Below are 25,462 nucleotides of genomic sequence, written 5' to 3'. Positions count from 1 at the left end.
AATAAAAAAAGGGACATCATTCCAAATACTACAGATATTTTTAAAATAATAAAATGATATTTTGGCAGTTTTTTGCTTAATTCATATATATAATTCTCTGGGCTCTTCCCTGGAAGGACTATACCAATAGGAGTTCTTTGTTCTCTGTTCTTCCATTTGGGGGTACCCTGACAGATTGGAGGTTGGAAGGAGAGTGAAGTCAGGGTATTTATTCTAACAGCTTCCTCCCTACTGTGTCATTTCAGAGGAATGGAGGCTGGATGCCTCCATCAAGTGCCCCAGCTCCTCTCAATGTTCACCCTCACCATACAATTATCCTTCCCACTATGACAATCATTCCTTCCCCTCTTTTCCCCTCTTTAAGCCAAAGGGTGGTTCCAGCCCCACTGCTACTAGCCCCAGGGTGCTGCACTGTTTCTTGTGATTTTTCCCACATTTTGCCCATACTTTTAATAATTTTCTCTGTAAGAGATAGTTTCTTTAATAAACCCTCTACAGACAATCCTAATTGGAACATACCATCTGTTTCCTGCTGTGACTTTCACTGATACAGCTCCTTTGTCCTTCTCCTAACATATTACTTTATCTTAATTAGCAATGTCACATTTCAATGGGTTGTCCAAGCCAGAGATGTAAAAAAATCATCCTAGTGCCCTTCCCTTCTCTCATCCCTTATACCTAGCCATTGCTGAGTCTGTGTGATTCTTGCTTTTTAAAAAAAAAAAATCACTTTTGTTGCTCCCCTCTTCTATTGTCACAACCACTGGCCTCATTAATCAGGCCCATATCTTTTCTCTCTGAAAAAAAAAAAATGCTGCATTCTTTCAATTGGCACCTGCAAGTTTGTCTGTTCTGCCCTCTACTTGTGTGCTCATCAGTGGAAGGATGAAGGGGGCTGAAACCTCACTTCTCCTCTACATTACATGTTATATGTCCTGCAACAGGGTCCTGTTAACTTGGAGGAAAGGATTCCTTTCTTATTCATACAAAAACAATGAAACTAGTGGTGGTCCTGAATTTAGCAACCTACAACCCATGTAATGTTCTGACCACCAATATAATCCAGCCAACACATGATCTAGTAACATAATCTAGAGCCTTGCTTGGCATAAAAAGCCCACAAAGATGTGGTCCCTGCTTAGTTCAGATTTTACTAATCTCTACTTTGTATTCTGTTCTCCAGCTATGCTAACCCCTGGCAAGTCCCTAAATGCGACATTCTATCCTAAGCTTTCATATCTTTGTACAAACTGCTCTATCTCTGGAATACCCTTCCTCTGCTCCTGTGCTGTGTGGGCTTCAAGACGGTCCCTAGTCATCTCTGCCTCCTAATGTTCACATCCTGTGTGGTTCCCTCCCTTGAGTGTTAATGGAGGGGGGGCTCTAAGTTAATCTAACCAATAGAACATAGCAGGCGTAATGGAATATCACCTCTATGATTATGTTACATATGATTGTAACTTCTACCTTGCTAGCAGACTGTCTCTTGCTGGCTTTGATGAAACAAATTGCTATCCTATGAGCTGCTATATGAGGAGGCAGGCCCACATAGCAAAGAACTATGAGAAGCTTCTAGGCAACAGCCAGAAGGAAATAAAGGCCCTCAGTCAACAGAACACAAGAAACTGAATTCTGCCAATAACCACATAATTGTGGAAGAACATCCTTCCCCAGTCAAGCCTTGAGATGAAATTGCAGCCCCAGTCACCATCTTTTTTTCTCCCCAATTGTTTTCTTTTTCTTTTTAGTTGCCACATAGAAACCATACATATTTATAGAATGCAGAATAATATTTTGATGTATGTATACAATGTGTAATTACAAAATCAGGGTAATTGGCATATCCATTACCTCAAACACTTATCATTTCTTTGTGTTGTGAACATTCAAAATTCACTCTTCTAGTTTTCTGAAAATACACAATTAATTATAGTTAACCATATTCATGCTACAGTGCTACAGAACACTAGAACTTGTTCTTTCTATTTAGCTGAAACTTTGTGTCAGTTAGCCCTCTCCTTATCTCCCCTCTCTTCTACATTTTCCAGCTTCTAATACCCACAATGCTACTCTCTACTTCCATGAGTTTGGTTTTTATTTAGCTCCTACATATGAATGAAAACATTCAGTATTTATCTTTCTGTGCCTGACTTATTTTGCTTAACATAACATCCTCCAGCTCCATCCATGTTGCCATGAATGACAAGATTTTATTTCATATTTTTTTTTGAGACAAGGTCTCTGTCACCCAGGCTGGAGTATGGGGGAATGATCATAGCTCACTGCAGCCTCAAACTACTGGGCTCAAGTGATCCTCCTGTCTCAGCCTCCTTGAGTAGCTGGAATTACGGGCATGTGCCACCATGCCCAGTTGCTTTTTTGTATTTTTCCTAGAGACATGGTCTCACTATGTTGCCCAGGCTGGTCTTGAACTCTCAAGCAATCCTCTAACCTCAGCTTCCCAAAGTGCTGGGCTTATAGGCATGAGCCACCGTGCCCAGCACAGGATTTCATTTTTTATGGCTGAGTAGTATTCTATTGTGTATACATACCAAATTTTTTTAATCCATTCATCTGTTGATAGACATTTATGTTTATTCCACATCTTAGTTATTGTGAATAGTGCTATTGGGGTGCAAGTATGCCTTTGATATACTGATTTCATTTCCTTTGGAAAACACTCAGCAGTGAGATTGTTAGATTGTTTGGTAGTTTTAGTTTTTTGAGAAACAATGCCAGCCAACATCTTGATTGCAGTCTGGTGGGAAGCCAGGAAGCATAGGACCCCAAGAAGCTATGCCTGAACTCTTGACTCATAGAAACCATAAGATAATGAACGTGTGTTGTTCTAAGCTGCTAAGTTTGTAGTTATTTGTTATGCAGCAGTAGATAACTAATACAGCCTCTGAATTCAGAAAACTCTTGGTCATCAGAGGCTGGGATGCTCCTTCCTCTTGATTCCAATACACCAAGTGCATTCCCCATCATGTTAGCCAGAGACTGAAGAGCTGAACTCTGTCCATTGTAATTCTCATTTTTCTTTCTTTCTTTCTTTCTTTTTTTTTTTTTTTGAGATGGAGTCTCGCTCTGTTGCACAGGCTGGAGTGCAGTAGTGCCAACTCAGCTCACTGCAACCTCCACCTTCTGGATTCAAGCAATTCTCCTGGCATCAGCCTCCCGAGTAGCTGGGATTACAGGTGCATGCCACCACGCCCGGCTAATTTTTTGTATTTTTAGTAGAGGCAGGGTTTCATCATGTTGGCCAGGCTGATCTGGAACTCCTTACCTCAAGGTATCCACCCTCCTCGGCCTCCCAAAATGTTGGGTTTACAGGTGTGAGCCACTGTGCCCAGCCTCATTTTTATTTCTATGTTCTTCTTCCTCTACACTCTGGATGTGTCTCCTGAGCACTCTTTTACATCATTTTGTTGTCTAAAATATCTGCATTGGTCTCTGCTGCTTTCAGTGTGGATTTCAATTGCCTGGATTTCAATTTTAGATTTCTTGCAATCTTTCCTAATCTGACTGTTTTCTTATTTTGTCTTTTTGCTTTCTGAACTTGGCTTCTCTCATATTTGTCAGGATGAGAAGCATTTTGCTGCATTTCAGTAGATAGTTTTCAGAAGTATTGTACCAGGTCTGGTACCAAACTCCCATCCTCTCAGTCTTGCTTCTGATTCCAGCAGTGACTGAGGCAAACAACTTAGCATGGGCTTCGACTCACCTCACACCATGAGTGTCTTGCTCCAAATATGCCCTGCACATCCTTTACTTTCTATTTTTGGATGTCTTTGTCATAATAGAGTGCAGCCCTCTCTCCAGCACACAAGAACCATCACGATCTGGAAGTATGTGGGGGATTTAGTGTCCTGGGCAGCAGCCCTATCAGAGCCAGTGGATAAAGACTGCTCCCTGTGGGTCCTTGGATAGACAAATGGGAGAGACACTCTATAGGCTCCTTTGAATGTCCTGATGGAATTAAGTTCCAGTTTCTCTCAGCCTTTCTTCCTTTTATCACTTTCCCAGGGGCCTCCCTTCCATTCTCTCAGATTTTGTCCCAAATAAATTATCCTATATATATATTCCTGCTTAGTCACTGTTTTTGGTAGCATCCAAGCCAAGCCAAGTATATTCTTCCTTTCTAATGCCAGGATAATTCCTTTTTACTACTCTGTAGTATTTGCCAGCAACCTAGATGACCTGGAAGCACCTTCTTGCCCAGAGCCTCCTGATGAGGGCCCAGCCTAAACCTTGATTTTGGTCTTGTGAGACCCTAAGCAGAAAACTCTGTTGAGCCCATCCGGACTTTTGACCAATAGACCTATGTTGTTTTAAGCTACTTAGTTGGTGGTACCTTGTTTTCTCACTGATCTTGAATCACAGGAGCAGGCCAAGAGATAGAACCTGTGCTGGGTTAGATAGTGTCTCCCCAATATTCATGTCCTTCCTGAATTTTAGAATGTGACCTTATCTGGAAATAGGACCATTGAAAATGCACTTACGGTTAAAATGAGGTCTTATTGGAATAAGTGGGCCCTTAATCCATTCTAACTGGTATTGTTATAAGAACAGAAGAGGCACAGACACTGAGACACACCACGGAGAAGGCTTTGCGAAGATGGAGGCAGAGATTGGAACAATGTGTCTATAAGCCAAAGAATGTTAAAGATAGCCAGCAGCAACAAAACCTAAGAGAAAGGCATGGAACAGATTATTCTCCTCCAGACCCCACAAGGAGTACATAGCCCAGTGTACACTTTGATTTCAGACTTCTAGCACCCAGAACTGTAAGGAGACAAATTTCTGTTATTGGAAGCCACCCAGTTTGTGTTACTTTGCTACAGCAAGGCTAGAAAACTAATACAGGACCTAAGTGTTTTTCTGCTCTTTTTATGTCGTCTTTGTTTCATCAATCAAAGCCTGAGCCTTCCATGTAACAAAGTCTGGACTGTATTCCTTAATCTAGGCTTATTTGTTAATAGGTTGTCTATCATTCTGAGGTTTTAGTGAGAACATGGGTTTGTATTCTCACCTGTGTGTTCAGGAAGATATCAGTGGGCGGTTGAAATAAGCTCTTTTAGAGACTGCTCTAGTAGTCAGGCTCTCCAGAGAAGCAGAATTAGTCAGATATATATAGATACATAAAAGGAGATTTATTTTATTTTATTTTTTGAGACAGAGTCTCCCTCTGTCACCCAGGCTGGAGTGCAGTGGTTCAATCTCAGCTCGCTGCAACCTCCGTCTCCTGGGTTCAAGCAATTCTCCTGCCTCAGCCACCCTAGAAGCTGGGATTACAGGCATGCGCCACCATGCCTGGCTAATTTTTGTATTTTTAGTAGAGATGGGGGTTTCACCATGTTGGTCAGGCTGGTCTCAAACTCCTGACCTCAGGTGATTCATCTGCCTTGGCCTCCCAAAGTGCTGGGATTTCAAGAGTGAGCCAACACGCCCAGCCTATAAAAGCAGAATTATCATGGAAATTGGCTTACATGATATGGAGGCCAAAAAGTCCCACGATCTGCCATTTGCAAGCTCAAGAACCAGAAAAGCAGGTGGTATAATTCCATTTGAGTCCAAAGGTCTGAGAACCTAGGGGGCTGCTGGTGTTAGCCTCCAAATATGAAGGCTCAAGAACCAACAGTATCAGAGCCTAAGGGCAGGAGAAAATGGATTTCCCAGCTCCAGAAGGGAGTGAATTCACCTTTCCTCTGCCTTTTTGTTTTATCCCAACCCTCAAGGGACTGGATGATGCTCATCTACATTGGTGAGGGCATATCTTCTTTATTCTGTCTACAGATGCAAATGCCAATCTCTTCCCCACATACACATCCAGAAATGATGATTTATCAGCTACGTGCATATTATTTAACCCATTCAAGTCAACAAGTACAATTAACCATCGCAACCACTATGAAGCATGACCATTCTGAGTGTTGTTGTTGCACATTTTGGAAACTTACTATAATTTTTTTCTAGGACCATGTGAGGCATTAATTAATTATCAAAATAATAAATGTTGATAGAAGATAAGTAAGTCCTTCAATCCACTACATAAACTTTGCCTTGGTTTTGGAGCTCTGGAGGTTTAAAAGGCCAGCTCCAGAAAGGAAAGGCCTAAGCCAGTCAATTTCCCTTGAATTTCAGAAAGGAAATAAAAGAATATATGATTGTCAAGTGGTATTATTTGGAATAACATACCCTCAGCATCAGAAAATGGAGACAAGGAAACTGAAAAGAATCTGTGTAACATGCAATAGTGTATATACTTGAGACATTCTTCTACATGGCTGCCAGAAAGATCCATTAAAAATGCAAATCTGGCTGGGCGCAGTGGCTCAGGTCTGTAATCCCAGCACTTTGGGAGGCCCAAGGCGGGTGGATCACTTGAGGTCTGGAGTTTGAGACCAGCCTGGCCCACAGGGCGAAACCCCATCTCTACTAAAAATACAAAATGAGCTGGGTGTGGTGGCAGGCACCTGTTACCCCAGTTACTTGGGAGATTGAGGCAGGAGAGTTGCTTGAACCGGGGAGGCAGAGGTTGCATCGAGCTGAGATGGTGCCCCTGCACTCCAGTCAGGGTGACAGAGTGAGGCTCCATCTCAAATTTAAAATAAAATAAAATAAAATAAAATAAAAATAAAAATAAAAATCTGACTCTATATTGCCCCTACTTAAAGCCCTCTGGTAATACCAGAATGACTTCAAGAACTTTGGTCACACTTCTTAGCTGGTCATTCACACCCTCCATGATTGGTGCCCTCTCTACCTCCTCATCCTCATCTCCTCCACTCCCAGCACACACTCTAAGTAACAGCCACACGGGGCTGTGCACAGTCCCCTGAATATTCCGTGCTCCTTTATGCATTGTGACTTTGAGCATGTGTTCCTACACTGGCGTGGCTTCTCTTCCTCCAACCATCTCGGGCTGAACTGGCAAATCCTTCCTGGCCCACCCAACCAGAGGAGGTTCTCTCATCCTTGGTGCTGTGCTGGGGCCAGTTCATGTCTCCATTCTGCATGTATCCCCATCTTAGGCATGATTTGGTTTTGTGGCTCACTTTTTGCCGTAGCTGGGGCCTAATGAGTCCCCCACTGGCACTACTGGCATGAAGCCCATCAGAGTTTGCTGATTAAAGACAAAAAGTGGAGTGCTGGCCACCCATCCAGAGTCACATCAGAGCTGAGTAGCAGCCTGGTGTCTGCATAGTATAAAGTTGTGGAGATAGACAAAACCTGGAGTCAAGTGGGACATGGCTACATAACTTTTTGAAATGAAAAAGAAAAGACAAGCCAGTGCAAACACATAAACTTAAAAAGCATGACTGTTCCCACTTTGTGCCTCTCATGCCCATGCACAGTAATCAGATTTGTATCTCCAAGATTATTTTCCAAGAAAAGGAACCATCACCTCTTCGAGGACAACTGATTCCACGGATCAGGAAAAATCACCATGGGTCTGAACTTACTAGTAACAGAAAATGGGAATGCTCTCAAGATGTCAGGGCGATGGGCTCCTACTAGTGAGAATCAAAGACCAGAATCATAATTATGTTTAATTAGAAGAGCTTAAGCCAGTGAAAGTTCATGAGTTCATAAAGTACTTAAAAGAGGAGAGTTAATATTATATAATAAAACAGTAATAATATTTAAAAAGATGAGTATAATAGGATTAAAAGAAATTTATATATATGTCAATAAATATCAGAATATTAATATGAGAACTTTTTCTCCTAATTACATGTTAATTAAAAGTTTATACACATCTAGGTAAGAATACACACTTTTTATTGGAGCACAGGAAAGAGAACGAAATAATGTGGTCATAGTAGATATATGCAATCTGAAAAGCTAAGTTAGAAAATATGGCTTAATAATTCTGCTACGAAGTATAAAGTTTAAAACCAGTACTTGAGTTAAATCAAGATTTTTTTAAAGGTAAAATTGCCTGTGAGGAACTTTTCTCAAGTAAGTGTGAAGTAAAAAGCAATTTAAATGCAGGCAGACCTCATTTTACTGTCTCCCTTTATTGCACATTGCAGATATTGCATTGCTTACAAATGGAAGGTTTGTGGCAATCCTGTATGCAGCAAGTCTATTGGCACCATTTTTCTAACAGCACGTGCTCACTTCATTCGCATTTTGGTAATTCTCACAATATCTCAAACACAACAATACTGAAATTAGGCCAGTCAATAATCCTACAATGGCCTCTAAATGTTCAAGTGAAAGGAAGAGTTGCATGTCTCTCATCTTAAATCAAAAGCTATAAATGGTTAAGCTTAGTGAGGAAGGCATGTCAAAAGCTATGCAAACAGTGAGCCAAGTTGTAAATGCAAAGAAAATGTTCTTGAGGAAATTAATTTTTTTCTTTTTCTTTTTTTTTTTTTTTTTGAGAAGGAGTCTCACTTTGTTGCCCAGGCTAGAGTGCAGTGGTGCAATCTCAGTTCACTGCAACCTCCGCCTCCTGGGTTCAAGCAATTCTCCTGTCTCAGCCTCCTGAGTAGCTGGGACTGCAGGTGCCCGCCACCACACCTGGCTAATTTTTGTGTTTTTAGTAGAGACGGGGTTTCACCATATTGGTCAGGCTGGTCTCGAATTCCTGATTTTGGGTGATCCACCTGCCTCAGCCTCCCAAAGTGCTGGGATTACAGGCTTGAGCCACCGCATCCAGCTGGAAATTAATGTTTTTTAAAAAAATCATCATTCATGGATTCAGTGAACATATAAATGACAGGAAACTGAAACAACCTTATGGCTGATATGAAGAAAGTTTTAGTGGTCTGAATAGAAGGTCAAAACAGCCACAACATTCCTTAAACCAAAGCCTAATCCAGAGCAAGGGCCTAACTCTCTTCAATTCCATGAAGGCTGAGAGAGGTGAAGAAGCTGCAGAAGAAAAGTTGGAAGCCAGCAGAGGTTGGTTCATGAAGTTTAAAGGAATGGGCCATCTCTATAACATAAAAGTACAAGGTGAAGCAGCAAGTGCTGATGAAGAAGATGCAGCAAGTTATCCAGAAGATCTAGCTAAGATCACTGATGAAGGTGGCCACACTAAACAACAGATTTTCAATGTAGATGAAACAGTCTTCTATTGGAAGAAGATACCATCTAGCTAGGACTTTCATAACTAGAGAGGAGAAGTCAATGCCTGGCTTCAAAGCATCAAAGGACAGGCTGACTCTCTTGTTAGGGGCTAATGCAGCTGGTGACTTTAAGTTAAAGCCAGTGCTCATTTACCACTCTGAAAATCCCAAAGCTGTTATGAATTATACTAATTCTACTGACTCTGTTCTGTAAATTGAACAAAATCTGGATGACAGTTCATCTTTTTAAAGTATGGTTTACTCAATATTTTAAGCCAACTGTTGAAACCTAATGCTCAGAAAAGATTCCTTTTAAAATATTACTATTCATTGACAATGTACCTGGTCACCCAAAAGCTCTAATGGAGATGTACAAGGAGATTAATGTTGTTTTCACAGCGGCTAATACAACATCCACTCTGTAGCTCATGGATCAAGGAGTAATTTTGACTTGCTAGTCTTATTATTTAAGAAATATATTTTGTCTGTAGTTTCCATATTGATTCCTCTGACAGATCAGGGCAATATAAAGTGAAAACCTTCTGGAAGGTATTTGCCATTCTAGATGCCATTAAAAACATTTATTATTCATGAGAGAAGATCAAAATATCAACTTTGGAAGAAGTTGATTCCTATCCTCATGGGTGACTTTGAGAGGTTCAAGATTTCAGTGGAGGATGGCACTGCAGATGTGGTGGAAATTGTGAGAGAACTAGAATGAGAAGTGGAGCCTGAACATGTGACTAAATTGCTGCAATCTCATGGTAAGACTTGAATGCATGAGGAGCTGTGTTTTATAGATGAGCAAAGAAAGTGGTTTCTTGAGATGAAATCTCCTAGTGAAGATGCTGTGAACATTGTTGAAATTACCACAAAGGATTTAGAATATTCCATAAACTTAGTCGGTAAAGCAGCATCAAGGTTTGAGAAGACTGACTCCAATTTTGAAAACAGTTATATTGCGGGTAAAATGCTATCAAACAGCACCGTATGCTACAGAGAAATCTTTCATGAAAGAGTCAATTCATGTGGCAAACTTCACTAAGAATTTGCCATAGCCACCCCAACCTTAAGCAATCACTATCCTGATCAGTCAGTAGCCATCGACATCAAGGCAACCGTCCTTTAACAAAAAGATTGAGGGCCGGGCGCGGTGGCTCACGCCTGTAATCCCAGCACTTTGGGAGGCTGAGGTGGGCGGATCACGAGGTCAGGAGATCGAGACCATCCTGGCTAACACGGTGAAACCCTGTCTCTACTAAAAATACAAAAAATTAGCCGGGCGAGGTGGCGGGCGCCTGTAGTCCCAGCTACTCGGGAGGCTGAGGCAGGAGAATAGCGTGAACCCCGGGGGACGGAGCCTGCAGTGAGCCCAGATCGCGCCACCGCACTCCAGCCTGGGCAACAGCGAGACTCCCTCTCAAAAAAAAAAAAAAGATTGAGTCTGTGAAGGCTCAGATCATCTTCAGCATTTTTTTAGCCATAAAGTAATTTTAATTAAAGTATACACATTGTTTTTTAGACATCTTGCCCTTTGCACACTTGACTACAGTATAGTGTAAACGTAACTTTTATATGCACTGGGAAATAAAACAATTTGTCTGACTCACTTTATTGAGATTTTCACTTTTTTGCTGTAGTCCGGAACCAAATTTGCAGTATCTCTGAGGTATGCCTATAATTTTGTGTTTTATTGCTTCTAAGTCGATAGGATTCACTTACTGGAAGTCCTTAGACGACCTGACTCAATAATATAAAAATGTATTAGTATTTGTTGCAAGAATGGATATAAAACATACTACCAAGACTTACATAACAAAACATACTACCAAGACTTACATATTTGACAAATTATTGTTTTTTCAAAGTAGTCATATGTGAAAGTTATATGTTCATTGCAATGCTGCAATTGCTTAAAATATTGTTAGAATACTAATTTGTAAATTTAGAAATTGCCTCCAGAGCTAATAAGTTTCAAGAATATAAGTTCTATCTCTTTTCTGTTTTCTCTTTTCTCTTCTTCCTCCCTCCTTTCTTTCCTTGCTTTTCTACTTTCTTTCTTATCATTAGAAATAACATTACTCCTCCCCCTACAAAACACACACATTAAAGACAGGAAGGAGCTCTGTCATTACAGCTATGGGCAGGTTGTAGCTAGAGCTGAGAACTTCTAATGGTAGTCCCCTGAAGGCCCATTCATAACCTCGAGATACCTGGGGCTGCCCTGGCTACCCTTCCTAAGTCCCGGTGGTTCAACTCTTTCTTCAGTCATCTTTCTTTACTTCTCTTTATTTTGCTTTAGTTAATGAATGTTGGTTTCAGCACCTTGAAGCCATAGGATCATAACTGAAACAAGTTTAATTGCCAACTTTGGCTTCATCTGGTATTAAGACCAGAAAGAAAAAATGACTTGCCTAAAGGCACATAGATTTTCCATAGCAGAACTGGATCTAAAACTGAAATAATGACTCCAATTTAGAGATTATTCTCTTACATCACACTGCTTTCAGATTCTACATCCCACCAGAGACGCACTCAACTGCTGACCATGAAGAGGTTCACATGCGTAGGCTCTGTGGTGCTCAGCCTTTTGGAAGAGGGGAGAAGAAAAGCACCAGGAAGATTAGAATAAGTACTAGATGAGATGGTCACTTTATGAAATTCAGTGTTCACAACTGACTTCTCAGTGGTGACTTCTCATCTACCAGGCAAAGGTGAGAAAGGACCTAAGTGTTATTCTGGGACCCCCTTTCCTGTTTCCCTAGGCTGTTCCCAATCTCTGTTTTGCTACTGGAATGTAATTTACTTTTAATTTACATTTCAACTGTAAATAGAATGTCTGCACATGATAAGAAGTTCAAACAGCTTATCTATGAAAAGTAAGCTGTTCTCCCAACTCTGCAGCTCCTGCATCAGTCTCTACAGCTGCATTTCATTCCCAAAGGGTCTGGCCTTGCATTCTAGCCATCCTCTCAAAGTCTGGGCACCTGTTCTGCACAGATTTTCGTGGAGACTCCTTGGAGAGAGTGCTTTTAAGCAGAGTGATGGATTAAAACTTGATGGAAATAGACTAAGGGGAGACTGCCAGGTAAGGAAACAGGGAAGATAAATGTAGACAAATCTTTCATGGAGCTGGCTGTAGAAAAGAGCAAAAGAGAGAAACTGAGAAAACAGCTATTATTTATTTAGCAAACACTTTGGATAATTTCTTTTTCTACCAGGATAAGAAAGGGACTTGCCTATCCTCCTGTGTCTTGTAAGTTATTTAACATCTAAGTTACAGTGGAAATAGAAATGGCATTCAAGTAATTTGACTAAAATGTCCTCAACTTTTAAAATTATGCTTGTATTTTCAGACATTTAACTGAACCCTAATTGATTGTAAAGAGTAGTCTCTACATTTTGAGCATGGTATTTTCAAAGGAAAACACAGGTTGAGCATCCCTAATATGAAAATCTAGTATTTGAAACTTTTTGAATGTCAGTGTGACGCCACAAGTGGAAAATTCCTCACCTGACCTCATGTGATAGGTCACAGTCAAAACTTTGTTTCATGTGCAGAATTATTAAAAATATTACCTTCAGGCTATGTATACAAGGGATACAATAAACACATGAACTTCATGTTTAGACTTGAGTCCCATCCCCAAGATATCTCATCATGTATATACAAATATTCCCAAATAATAATAAAAAATCTGAATTCTGACACACTTCCGGTCTGCAGCGTTTCAGATAAGGGACACTCAATCTGTGCAAGTTGAATGTGGAGAAACTACAGGACAGGCTGTTTTCCGTGATCTCTCCTTTGCTGCCATCTAGTGACAGTTTTGTGTAACGTCAAATAGAAAATGTCTTCTAACAATGAAGTCTTGATGTGGCTATTTCCTCTACTTATGCAGCGCGCTCACTGGACTGAAGTATTTCCAACTGAGCCTGGGAATTTAATTTGCTGGTTTGCATCAGCCATGACACGTAATCTCCTCAAGAGCACTTACTAAACTACACTCTGGGTCCTGCACAGAGTGAGGCAAGCTGACCTCTGAAAATGACATATGGTACAACTACAGCACAAGCAAAGGTCATGAGAGCATCATGAAAAGCCTATTATCGAACAAATACATGACACTACATTGGAGCCAGATGCCTTAGTGGGAAATGAGTCTTTTCTATAAAAATGTGCAGCCATGTGTATACGTTGTTTCATATTGTTGGTACTGTATCTTTGGAAACAATCTCTGGAAATATAATTTCTGGATCAGAGAATAAATGCATATATACTTCTGCTAGATATTGCCAAATCCCTCCTCAGTATGGGTTGTAACATTTTGTATACCACCATCAGTGCCTGAGTTTGGCTGGCTCTCCACAGCCTTACCAACAGGGTAGGTTTTACACTTTTGATCACTTTTGATACATAAGAAATAGTAGCTCCTTGTAGTTTTATTTCTCTTATTATTGTCCTTTCAGCCAAAGTCTAGCCAGAAAAAGAGAAACCAGACCAATTATTCTAATAGAGAAAATGGAATATAGGTGCTGGGTTAAACTGAATTGGTGAACTTATCAGGCAAAGAAGAAACATGGACATAACAGAAAGTCTAACTAGCTATATTAAACTATGTGGAATACACAGCATGGCCTCAGTTTTCTCACTGAACCTGAAACTTCTCTTCATGACTGTTTGCCCCTGAATCATCATATTGTCCCCTCTTTGACTCACCTGCCTAAATTCTGATGTTTAGCTTTTTAATCCCCTGAATAGAGAGGCTTCTTGTATCCTACGGGACCCATTTAGATTGCCCTGAACACAGAGATATAACCAGGGTCTCTCTGGGATTTAAGGTTATTCATCTCAGAAGCTTCATTTAAATTGGCATACCCATCCTGAATTCCTGAATTCAAAAAATCTGTGCCTGAGTTGTCTCTTGACAAATTGGGAGGTAGCATAACACATTAGTAACCTGGTGTTATGAACTTGGCACAGTTCCTGAAATGCTCTACAATGTAATCGACATTTATGACAAAGATAACATACAAAGAAACTTACGTCAGTTGATGTATATTGATGTAAACGTTCTAAATAAAATACTGTCAGATATTATAACACCAGAATTATAAAATGCCATTACTTAGTAGGACTAAATTGCTGAATCTATTCTGATACATTACCAACCATGTGGATCAAAGGAAAAAAATTATCATCCATAAAAAGACTATGAAAGATTTGATCTTGCTATATTTAAATGCAATGATTCTAAGCAATAGAGCTATTTGTGCTTGGCTTTACTGCAAGGAATGCAGCTATGAATTATATTTCTGTCATTTTTGTCTCTTTCCATCACTCAGCAGTAAAATTTATCCATTTCAAACTGTTCTGGATTATTTTGCACTTCTTCTGAACAATAAAACAAGAAAAAAGTAATTCTTTTACCAGATGTCACAATGCTTTATTTGAAAAATGACAGAAAAGAATCTCTTGGTTATCAGTTTACTACAGAACTCTGAACTTAGGAAACAGCCGTTATGCCTATCCCTAAATGAGACTAAAATAGGCAGTCCCCCTATTTTACCAGTGTGGTGAGAAATCCTACTTTGGAGTCCCCTCAACATATCTAGGGTTACATTACAATCTAGCGCTTCATGTGGACCAGGAAATTAGAGGAAGGTCCTCTGGTCTTCAGTTCATCATGACTGCAATTGGGAAGTTCAATTGTCCAAGCTGGTTGGTCTGTTTGAAATCAATGTGCAACAGGGACCGGAGGCTCTTGCTCTTGGAAGTGAGTCCTCCTGGCACCCACTCAGCATCCTCTCATGGGTCCTGTCACACTCACACTCTGCATGGTGGAGGGACAGTCATCCCTTTCTCCCACGTTTGAAGACAGCATATCAGTCTCAGGACAGATTTTCAACTTCCAGGGCTGATATCACAGGACATTCTGGCAACTCTGTGTGTGGGGACTTTCAACCCAGTCCACAGAGTCATGGGATACAAATAAAACACACAAACAAGCTTTAATGCTGCCTTTAAGTCTCAGTAAGGAACAGAGAAGGGTCCCAGGCCAAAAAAAAAAAAAAAAAAAAAAAAGGAAGTATGGAAGTATTACAGAGTATCAGCTAGAAACAGAAAGAGAATGTGGGGGAGGCGAGGCAGTGTTTCTCAACTATGAACCTCAAAAAGCTGTCTTTTCTCATCAGGCCACTAAAAGGATAGAACTTTAAGACTGATGATTGGGTCCAGAGATGCACAAAAACAGCAGGATGGGTGCCATCAATCAGGACAGGTACCAAATCTACACTGAAATCTGTGGCCTATCTCAACAGTTTATTTCTCACTCATGGGATACCCAAAGCAGGTTGGCAAGAGACTCAGGAACTACCTAAATGTCAGCTCCACTTTGGCCTGGGAAATAGGAGCACAGAGAATCACGCAACAGCTTTTAAAAACATCACTAACTCAAATGGCCAGACCTAGTGTTGTTTCTCACAGCACTGTAAGGGTGCCAGGAAACGTGGGGTGAGTATTTGGGTATTTACTCACCAAGTATCTTTCCTCCTTCCACACACAACATACCTTCTACCCAAGGAAGACAACCCCAAATCCCATGGTCACTACACTCTTAAAAACTCTGGGACATCTCTAGATCAAGTCTGGCTCCATCTATCTCCCACTGGTCCAGAGCTGTATTAACCAAAAACATCCCTCACCTGTGCTCCTCTCCATGTTCCCCAACACAGTAGAGGAAGAGAGTAATGCATTCCCATGCTCAAAGCGCACAGGAGACCTTAGTCTGTGACAATTTCTCTGCTGTCCTGAAGGGCATACTGCTCGTTAAATTATTTTGAGTATCACTATGTGCACAGCCCTGTTTGCTGTCAAAATGGGCAAATTCCTGAAAGGTAAGAAAGAAGTGTTGGTCCTAGCCAGAAGCTATTGCATACACAAAACTAATGTGAATAGCATCGATAGATCCTCAAAAGGGCCCCATAGCCACAATCCTGCCAAGGAGTGACTTGGATATAATACGGCGGCCAAAGATCATTTCTTTTGTAAAAAACTGTGATCACCTCATGTTTACAAAACACCTTGTGAATATCTTGTTGAATGACACTTGTCAACAAGGCCATAACAAGGCCAACTTCTATGGCCCTGCACTCAAATGCAAGGCCAGGAGGAAGGCAAAGTTCAAGTTTGAGGAAATCAAAAACAGGCAAAACAAGTGATCCATCCAAAAGCTGTGACTTTAGATCTATTGTCTAAATAATTAAAACAATTCCCCAGGAGAAAAATAAACAGAAGGTAGTAGTATACAAAATATTTCATTTTTTATTTTCATGAATAATTGTCATTAATACAGCAGAAACCGATATGATTATAAAAGATACCGAAAAATCAGAAGAATGTTAGCATTCAATAGAAATTAAAACCTGAGCTGAGGGCTCATTAGAGTCTGACACTTGGCACCATTCTGATGGAAGTGAAGAAACATGTTTGCCAGACTCCTTAAAACAATTCATGTAACACAGAAAGAGTTAAATTTCAAAGGAGCTACAATGCAATGACACATTACATGACTCTTGTTGTTGACAAACATTTAAGCAGGGCTATCCAAAGCTCACAGTCTTGAAGGCAGGGAGGTGTGTAAATTGTAGGTTTTTAATTAAGCAGTAAGCAAGCTGAGATTTTTCTTGGTAAAATAGTTTGTTTATTCATGTAGATCTAAAAGGCTGGCTCAGTTTGTCAGAGCACAAGAGAATGCCAGAAGAGGTCAAGGGCATGGGGATGGATTGACATGAATCCATCCCAACTTGTGGAAAACAAATGACACAGCAATTACCATCACAAAGAACTCTATTAGTAGGAATAGAAGACTTGAGGTCCAATTCAGTTCTCATTTGGATTCTATAGTATCTCTAAGAATTTGGTTAAAAAAAACAAAACAAACAAAACAAAAACAGGGAAATCCTTACTCCTTTCAGTAACAACTGTCCACAAGGAGAAGAAATAAAAGACAACTAATATAGATAGGCCTTACTGATTAAAAATCTGTGAGCTTGAATACATTTTAATATGTTGAATCTAGAGTCATAAATCAATGGTTAATATACTATAAAACTTTACAAACAAAATCTCATCTGTTGCAGAACTTCAAAAGTAGTGGAATTAATTTCTTCTCCCTTTTAATTTTTCCTTCCACAGAAAGTCCTAAAACTGAGTAGTCATTGGCATGCCTGCACTTTCACAAATGTATCCTCAAAACATGATGGTTTTTCTCAAAATTTATCTGCAAAACATGATGGTTTTTGAAAATGGAAGTTAATTTCAAACGAGGTCAAGGATGTCATGCTCCCTCAAAACATATTTTCAGTTCTTTGTGCTCCATGTCACATAAAAAAAAATGAGGGTAGCTGGACTCATGTAATTTCTTTCAGCTCAATGTCATTAAATTCCCAATGTTTTCACACTAGCAAAAGATCCAGTATTTAAGTGATCTACTATAAAGCATCTCTATTTCTAAAAAAGATTCATTTTTTACTTATTTTTTCTTAAGAGGTCTCAAAAAGCTGTCAAAAAGCTCTATACTTAACGGAGACCAGCCACAGACTTCCTTCCTGTACCAGCTTTCCAAGAGGGTAAGTGAGTCTTCACCCTGATATTTTTGCCCCGGGTTTTACGAGGCTTCTCTTCTTTATGCACCTTCATGTGCTGCCTCAGATGAGAGCTCTGACTGAAACATTTGCCACATTCACTGCACTGGTAGGGTTTCTCCCCAGTGTGGGTTCTCTGATGTTGAATAAGGTGGGAGCTCTGGCTGAAACACCGGCCACACTCATCACACTGATAGGGTTTTTCTCCAGTATGAATTCTCTGGTGCTGAATGAGATTTGAGCTCTGTTTAAAGCTTTCTCCACACTCATCACATTTGTAGGGCTTTTCCCCAGTATGGATCCGTCGATGCTGAATGAGATTAGAACTCTGAAAGAAACTTTTCCCACAATCAGCACATTTATGGGATTTCTTTCCAGTATGGATCTTCTGGTGTTGAAAAAGAGTTGAACTCTGACTGAAACTCTTTTCACATTCAGTACATTTATAGGGTTTGTCATCCAAGCTTCTTCTGAGTCTACTGAAGCTTGAGTCAAATCGAATAGTCATGCCCCACTTCTGCCGCTGCCGGCCTGTTTTGCGCTTGTTCTCATAGGCCTTTCCTTGGCTTGAGCTCCGAGAAATACCCGCTTTAGGCTTGGCTAACCTCATGGTGAATAACCAAATGTATTTGTAAGAGAGTTTACAGGCTTCTTCTGAACTAGTGTTTCATTTCCTAGAGGTGCACAGCTCAGAATTTTCTGTGTGTAGAAGGAAAAAAAAATTAGAGATGATCAGAAAAAAAATTATAGATATCTGTTAACCAGTTTTAATATCTCTTCAACCCATCAAAATTGCATTCATGTTTAAATTTAAAAAGTATAAATGCAAACAGATAATATGGGGGGAAATTTGGGGGAAATACTTGCAAAGTAATTCTAACAATTCTAGAGTTTAAGCTTAACAAATATCACCAAATTTTGATTGAGTTTACCACTGGAGTTTCTGTCTATTGGGACAGGACAAAAAAAAGTGATCAGGTGAAATATAAATCTTCCAAGCATTACCAAATGAGTACATAATTTTGAAGAACTAAAAAGTGGAGATAAGGTAAATCTTAATGGGAATGGAGTAACTCCAAAAGACTATCAAAATTTGTGTAATAGAACATTACTATGTTTTAATATTTAGTTCCGTGTTAAACTTCTACTCACTAGTAACTTCCTACGGTATCCAAATGAATAAGAAATGACAAATTACACTACTTTATGATATATTCCTGTTTATCTGTATTTAGCATTCGATTTCCATAGCTCTAGATGACAGCTTAGTTCTAATTCTGTAGCATAAAGTGTTTTGAAAATTGAAACTTCTCTACAGGGAGTGGTAGGTTTACTTAGTCTATGAAGACACGCTTTATTATTGGTTTTTATAGATCCTAATGATCCAAGAAAGCAATTTGTTGAAAACCCAAAATGAAAGTATTGTTTTCAGAGACAGAAAAACTGCAAAAGAACTTTTACCAGAAAGTGGAATGAAACTGAGTAGGTAGGACACAAGAAAAGGAGATGGGGGAGAAAATGAGTTTACAGGTAAAACTAGGATGGAATTTTTAGAATACCCAAATGCTGCAAAATTCAAAATTTCAAATAATTTTATTTATTTATAAGGCTGACTTGTGGCTATTTAAAATAACAGCCAAAACAAACCAACAAAAACCCCCACAAACCCCACATAGGTGGCAATGTCGGAAAATCTAGAACTTCAAAAGCAATAAAATTATTGGAACTATTTTTCATTATCTTGTGTCAGTATGTGGAATTTAAAATAGAAACAATTACTCTGGGTTTCTATGCATACAAACATATAAAGCAAATAAATGAAAACAAAAACATAATTTTTCTTGCCTTCCTTTCATCTTATTGTATAATTGAGACTTTAGGCCCAGGACTTTATCTGGATATTTAATAATTACATCAGCTGTAATTATGGTCAGCATAAGAGCAAGCTGCACATAACACAAGATTACAGTTAGGACTACCCACTCCTTAACTTAAGCAAATATTTACAGAACATCTACCACACAGAGACATTGTGTTAGGTACATGGTGTTGGTGATGCTGAGTTGTTTTTCTTTTTAATAACTATAATGGTCATTATACATAAAAGCACATGCATTTAATACAATGGAAGTCAGATCTAGTCAGAAACTCAGACTGTCAAATCCACCTACGGATGAGGCAATCATACTAGTATGTGCCAGACACTGTGTAACTTGATTCTGTGCTAGCTCTTTAATTCTCCTGACACCTTTATGCAGTTATTTCCGTTTTAAGTTAAGGAAACGAGGGCACAATGCTAGAAGGCACTGGCCGGGTTCCCAGACCCTAGCAGTTTGACTCCAGAGCCTGTACTCTTAGTGGCAGCCACATCTTCCATTGCTCAGTCCAGCGCAGCGACCCGTGCTTTGCATAGCTCCCCAGCAGGGAAAGCACGAAGTTAAACCCGAGTGACAGAAGCTGCTGTTCCTGCACACCCAGCTAACTGGAACCCAGCCTCAGTTTCCTCGTAAAATGGGGAGGGTAATGATAAAGTGGCAACACCATCAAGATGTTAGAAGTTGCAATGAGTCTGAATCTGAAAACCGCTCAGAGCAGCCCTGTGCTGCCTAAGCATTTGTTCCATATATCTAGTCCTCGAACGCTCCGAGCGACGGAAGGGGCCGGGGCTGCTGCTCACCCGCCCAGTTCCACCCGCCGCGGGCCGCGCCTCGCCGGGGCCCCCAGTCCAAGCCTCCCCTGTTCCCAGCACTCCGCCGGCCGCTCCTCATTGACCCGGCCCGCCGGCGGCGCAGCCCGCGGCCCCACCCTGGCCCGCGTGGCCCTTCCGCCCCCGCCCGGCGGCCAGGCCCTGCCCGAAGACGGGAGACGCCAGCCACGCCATCGCCCGGGCCCGCCCCGCCTTCGTTGCGGCCAGCGCGCTCCCGAGCGGACCCGAGTATCCGACGCGGGCACCGAGCGCCCCAAGTGCCCCAAACCCACTCACCGCGAAGGACCAGCCACCACCCTGGCTCGCTGGGCGCCTCCCGCGCCGCCGGAAGTGAGGGCCTCGCCGCGCTCTGGCGCCGCCGCGGTCGCTCTAGGAACGTGGCGGAGCGACCCTCTATGGTCCCGGGCCCACCCGAAAGCGTTGTTCGTTTCTTCCTGTGGTTTTGTTTTCTCCTCCCCCCAACTCGGAAGGCGTCCTGTGACCCCCGGGACCTCAAGAGCTGTAACCGCCCCTGTGTGTGGTCGAGGCTTTTGAAATCAAACTAGCCTCTCCAACCTAGAAACTGCATACTTTCTACAAATATTGAGATTTTTGAGACCCTGGTACTTTTCACGAAGTCACCTTATTTAATTATCACCAAAAAGCTCCTGCAAGATGGGAGTGGTTATACTCCATTTACAGGAAAGGAACCAAGGCTCGGAGAAGAAATTTGCTCTGTTCACGGTGTGTAAGCGGACGACCCAGAATTGGAGTGGTTCTTTGTGGCTCCAAAGTCTGATTTCAACACACTCTTTTTGTTGCTCATTAGTAATGATCTCTCTTTGTTCTTATTCCTTCCAGGCTCCTCCTCAGCCATCCTGGCCGTGCTCAGTCATCTGACCAGCTGACCTTCGTGTTCCCCCACTCCCTGGGGAACTCCTCCGCCTCTTGGCTTCCAATGCTATTGCTGCAGCTGAAGACTCCCGCATTGATAACTCCAGTCTGACCGTGGGACGTAAATGTTATTGAACTTTAGACTTGTATATCGAACTGATTACTCAAGAGCTGCATTTGCATGTGTAATGGACATCCCAAACCTAACATACCCCTAAAATGAATTCCTGATATCTACCTAACCTGTTCTTGCAACAGTCTTCTTCCCAGGGATGGATGAAGATCCCATCATCTTTCCAGTTGCTCAAGCCAAAAACCTTGATGTCACTGTTGTCTCTTCTTTTTTTCATCCAAAACTCACCTGTGACTTATCCACAAATTCTGTTGGCTTCATCGTTAAAATATATTCATTATCAAGCCACTTTCAACACTTCGACTGCTATAACCACCAAGCCACCTTCATCCACCTTCTGTATTATTATATTGACTTCCAGACTGGTTGCCCTACAGTCTATTCATGGCCCCAGAGTAATCCTCTTAAACCTAAGTCAGATCATGTCATTCATTTGTTCAAAACCTTCAAAGGCTTCCCAACTTATTAGAGCAAAGTCAAGGACCTCGCAGTGGCACTCGATGCCTCTCATGATCTGTCTCTTTAGTTCTTTATTGTGTCTGCAGTGCTGAAAACAGTGCTCAGCAGGGAACAGGCACTCAGTAAATAGCTGTTGAATGAATGAATTTATAAGATGCCTTATTGTTTACAAAGTACTTTTACATCTTGTCTTCTGGTTATTCATCTTCACCATAGTCTCATGAAGCACAGATTATCATATCTGTCTTGAAAATCAGTAAACTGAAGCAAGAGAGGCCGACCTGCCTGAAGTGATACAGTGGGTTGTTGGTGGAGGCTAAACTAAGTCATAGGTTCATTCTCTTAAGTTGGGGCTTTCTGCTCTGTAGGGAGATGTCTCTGCATATGGCAAAGCACAAAGCTGAATGAGCACAAAGCTGAATGAGGTCTGGACAAAGAAGCTCCACTCGCAATCTAGAGAGTATCTGGACTATTGCAGTGATTAAATGAGGTAATGTAAGGCACTTAGCACAATGTATAACACAGAAGAAATGAGAGTCATTGTTGATACTTTTATTATTAAATTGTTATAAGTTGGTTGATGCTGGTGGTTGGAGAGTTTGGGGTAAAGGGCAATGGCCAGAGATCTAGAAATGGTTTAGGAAAAGTGTCAGGAGCAAACATGACCCGTTGGGACTGTCTGCTCTATGTACACTAAAATAAAAAGATAATTTTAAAAAACCATTTTGTTAGTAAGGTAGTTACTAATTAAAACTACCTCCTTTAATGTCTACATAAAGATGGATTATCCCTTTTTCCTATACCTGAAAACAACTGGGCCAGCCATAGAAGGCCCAGAGGTATGTCAACTAAAACATTGGGTAAACGAGGATGGATTTTTTAAAAAGAGAGAGACGAAAGTCAGGAAATAAAGGAGTGTGTGTCCCTAAGTGTGGACAGAGTCCTAGGCAGTAAGGATGGAGAGGAGGGAGAGCCAGAAAAAGAGATGAGGGAGAGGAGGGTAAAGGAGAATGGGAAAAAAGACAAGGAGAGAAAGCAGGTAGGGTTTTATGCCTTCAGCTTAGCTGTTAGTATAATAATAGTTAACACTTATTGAGTGCTTATTGTGTGCCGGGCACTGTTTGCAGCATTTGAGGATCTCACGTGAGATTCCTGAGGCATGATTGTTCCTGAGGGTTTGCTCCACCTTCTCTGGTTTTGGTCCCTGCACTTTGTGGTGTGACTCTGGTGCCTCCTGGTGAACCACATGCCTGTCCCACTGATGTTGACTTGACCACTGATTTGAATTGGCTGACTGCATGTGACTGGATGCAAGGGGTACACCACATCCCAGAAGAAGCTTCGAGTCATTGTGTTTCTGCCAGGACTCTGCTCTTTCCCTCTGCCTTGAGAATAGCATGTCCCAAGTAGGGGCTGCCCCTTTAGTCTAGGACCCAGGATGATAAGACACATGGAGCAGAGCCACAGAAGCTCACATGTAACTACAACAGTCCCACGTAATGTTAGAGAAACAAATGCTCTTATAACACTGAGATTCTTGGTGGTATTACTGCATTAAAGTTGACTAATGTACCTCCCACCAACCGTAAGAGATAGGAATTGTTATTATCCTGTGATACTGTGAAATACACAGTTGATCTTCTCCCCGTTTCCTGACATACAACTTCTAAAATCCTTAGAATCTCCAAAGTGACGTCTTTTTATATGCTAATGAGTTGACTGATGCCTGGTAGCCCCTGGGTAGCTTCAGGATGGGGCTGGTCACTGGAAAGACCACGGCAGGATTAGAAGGATGGCAATTTCAGCTCCAGCCTATCAACATCTGGGGAGGAGGGCAACTGAAGGTGAAGTGGATCACCAGTGGCTGATGGATTAATCATGCCAGTGTTACAAAGTCTCCATAAAAAGCTCCCAAAGGACTGGGTTCAGAGAGCTTCTGGATACCTGAACACATGGATGTTACTGGAGGGTGGCACCTGGGGTCGGGGGGCGCAAAGGGGAAGGAGCATGGAAGCTCCGCACCCTTTCCTTCATGCCTCACTATATGCATTTCTTTTTCTATATCCTTTGGAATATTATTTGTAATAAACCAGGAAATGTGTTTCGCTGAGTTCTGTGAACCGCTCTTGCAAATTAACCCAAGGGAGGGGGTCACGAGAATCCCAACTTGAAGTGGGTTGTTCACAAGTTCCAGAGGCCAGGGCTTGTAACTAATGGGAAGGGTGGAGACCATCTTATGGGACTGAGCCCTCAACCTATGGGAGGTGATGCCATCTCCAAGTAGATAGTGTCAAAACTGAATTAGAGGACACCCAGCTGGTGTCCCTGCAGAAATGATTGCTTGGTTGGTGTGTGGGGAGAATCCCTCACCCCATTTGGTCACAGAAGTCTTTTGTGATTATTGCTGCTGAGTGAGAGAATAGTAGAAAGCACTTTGAGTTTGTTTTCTTCCACACAGAATCCCCATTTCACAGATGAGAAAACTGAGGCAAGAAACTTGCCCAAGGTCATGCACATTTGTAAGTGGCAAAGCCAGACTTTGAAATCAGAAAGTCTGGCTCCAGAGCCTATTAACCTCTCTATAACAGTCTATCTCCCAAATGGGACTCTAGGCAATTTTTATGCAAATTAAATTATTGAAAATGGTCACGCATGATATTTACAAAACACAATAGAGAAAGGGAACAAGGGCGTGGGAGGCAGGGGGTGGACACAGTCTGGGCATCTTTCTGCACATATTTCTGGGGATTCTGGCCCAAAAGAGGCCAGATCCCTTAGTGGCTGGGGCGTCTCTGGGAAACTACCCAGCAGGGACCAGTGTGCCCCTGAGCCCAGTGGTATTTGAAGGGTTCATTCTAGGAAGAAGAGTCTTCTGGGGTGAGAAAAATCCTGGCAAGACAGTTTCATTTTCCTGTGTCTTTGTCCCCTGCACCCCACTGGCTTGCACGCACGCACGCACGCACGCACACACACACGCACGCTGTCTCAGCAGGGAGCACTGCTGCCTTGGGTCTGTGTTTGGCAACATGGATCCCCAACCCAAGTGCCAGAAAGGCAGTTATAGGTGTGGCTCATGTGCAGTAACAACAGTGGTCCGTCTCCCACCAAGAACTCTCAGCCCAGGGATCCTGAACAATGGTTCTTTCCACCAAACCTGAGACTTGGCTTTCTGTTTCCTTTGGACTGTCTGGGAAAGAAAACCCTGGGAGTTCCCATTCCTAGGTCTGAGAAAACATCTCTGTTAAAAGTTGACCAGGAGGGCACAGGGCCCTACCCTGCACAACGTGAGTCTCAGGCAGGGCACGTGAGCAGCTAGCCTGATCCCAAACAATCACAGCTCTCAGGGCCTAAATATAGCCCATGCATCTGGCTGTTTTTATACTCAGTTGCTTGGCTCTGATCGACCAAGCTTCCTGTCTGATCACCACTGGGGAACTGAGGGCAGGGGGCTGCTGCCCACCACTGCACCTGGCAAGGATATCCCGCTGCCCCTCCGCAGCTGCAAGGCACCTGCGTCCTACACACTCAGGACACATTTTGCACTGCTGGTTCCTCCACAAA

General features: G+C 41.7%; 2 protein-coding genes and 1 long non-coding RNA gene across 5 annotated transcripts in view; 2 read left to right on the top strand and 1 right to left on the bottom strand.

Moving 5' to 3' along the window:
- LOC112135133 (uncharacterized) overlaps positions 1 to 15,149 on the top strand; it is a 61,676-nt gene extending 46,527 nt beyond the window's left edge. The window contains exons 5-6 of one of the 2 annotated variants that reach the window (XR_010141511.1): positions 11,594 to 11,797; positions 12,986 to 15,149. This is a non-coding gene — a long non-coding RNA (uncharacterized LOC112135133). The remainder of the gene's footprint in view (positions 1 to 11,593; positions 11,798 to 12,985) is intronic. The other variant, XR_010141510.1, reaches the window with a different exon arrangement.
- Positions 15,150 to 16,384: 1,235 nt separating this feature from the next.
- ZNF22 (zinc finger protein 22) lies at positions 16,385 to 20,775 on the bottom strand. Of its 2 annotated transcripts, none has more exon segments than NM_001133405.1 (2): positions 16,385 to 18,428; positions 20,713 to 20,775. In NM_001133405.1, a coding segment is annotated over 1 exon segment (675 nt). In that variant the 5' UTR covers positions 18,340 to 18,428; positions 20,713 to 20,775; the 3' UTR covers positions 16,385 to 17,664.
- Positions 20,241 to 20,981, top strand: LOC129048485 (serine/arginine repetitive matrix protein 1-like). The gene is made up of 2 exons (XM_054523481.2): positions 20,241 to 20,249; positions 20,361 to 20,981. Exons 1-2 carry the CDS (start codon positions 20,241 to 20,243, stop codon positions 20,979 to 20,981), a joined length of 630 nt encoding a protein of 209 aa, XP_054379456.1.
- The last annotated feature ends 4,481 nt before the right edge of the window (positions 20,982 to 25,462 follow it).

This window comes from Pongo abelii, chromosome 8 (genome assembly GCF_028885655.2).
Source record: "Pongo abelii isolate AG06213 chromosome 8, NHGRI_mPonAbe1-v2.0_pri, whole genome shotgun sequence".
Taxonomy (NCBI): Eukaryota; Metazoa; Chordata; class Mammalia; order Primates; family Hominidae; genus Pongo; species Pongo abelii.
The sequence above is the reverse complement of the archived record's forward strand: the minus strand, read 5'-3'. Positions and strand labels throughout refer to the sequence as shown.

Bases quoted from the DNA above. Each gene is read 5' to 3' on its own strand.
- ZNF22 (XM_063727147.1), bottom strand. From the start codon at position 18,339: ATGAGGTTAGCCAAGCCTAAAGCGGGTATTTCTCGGAGCTCAAGCCAA.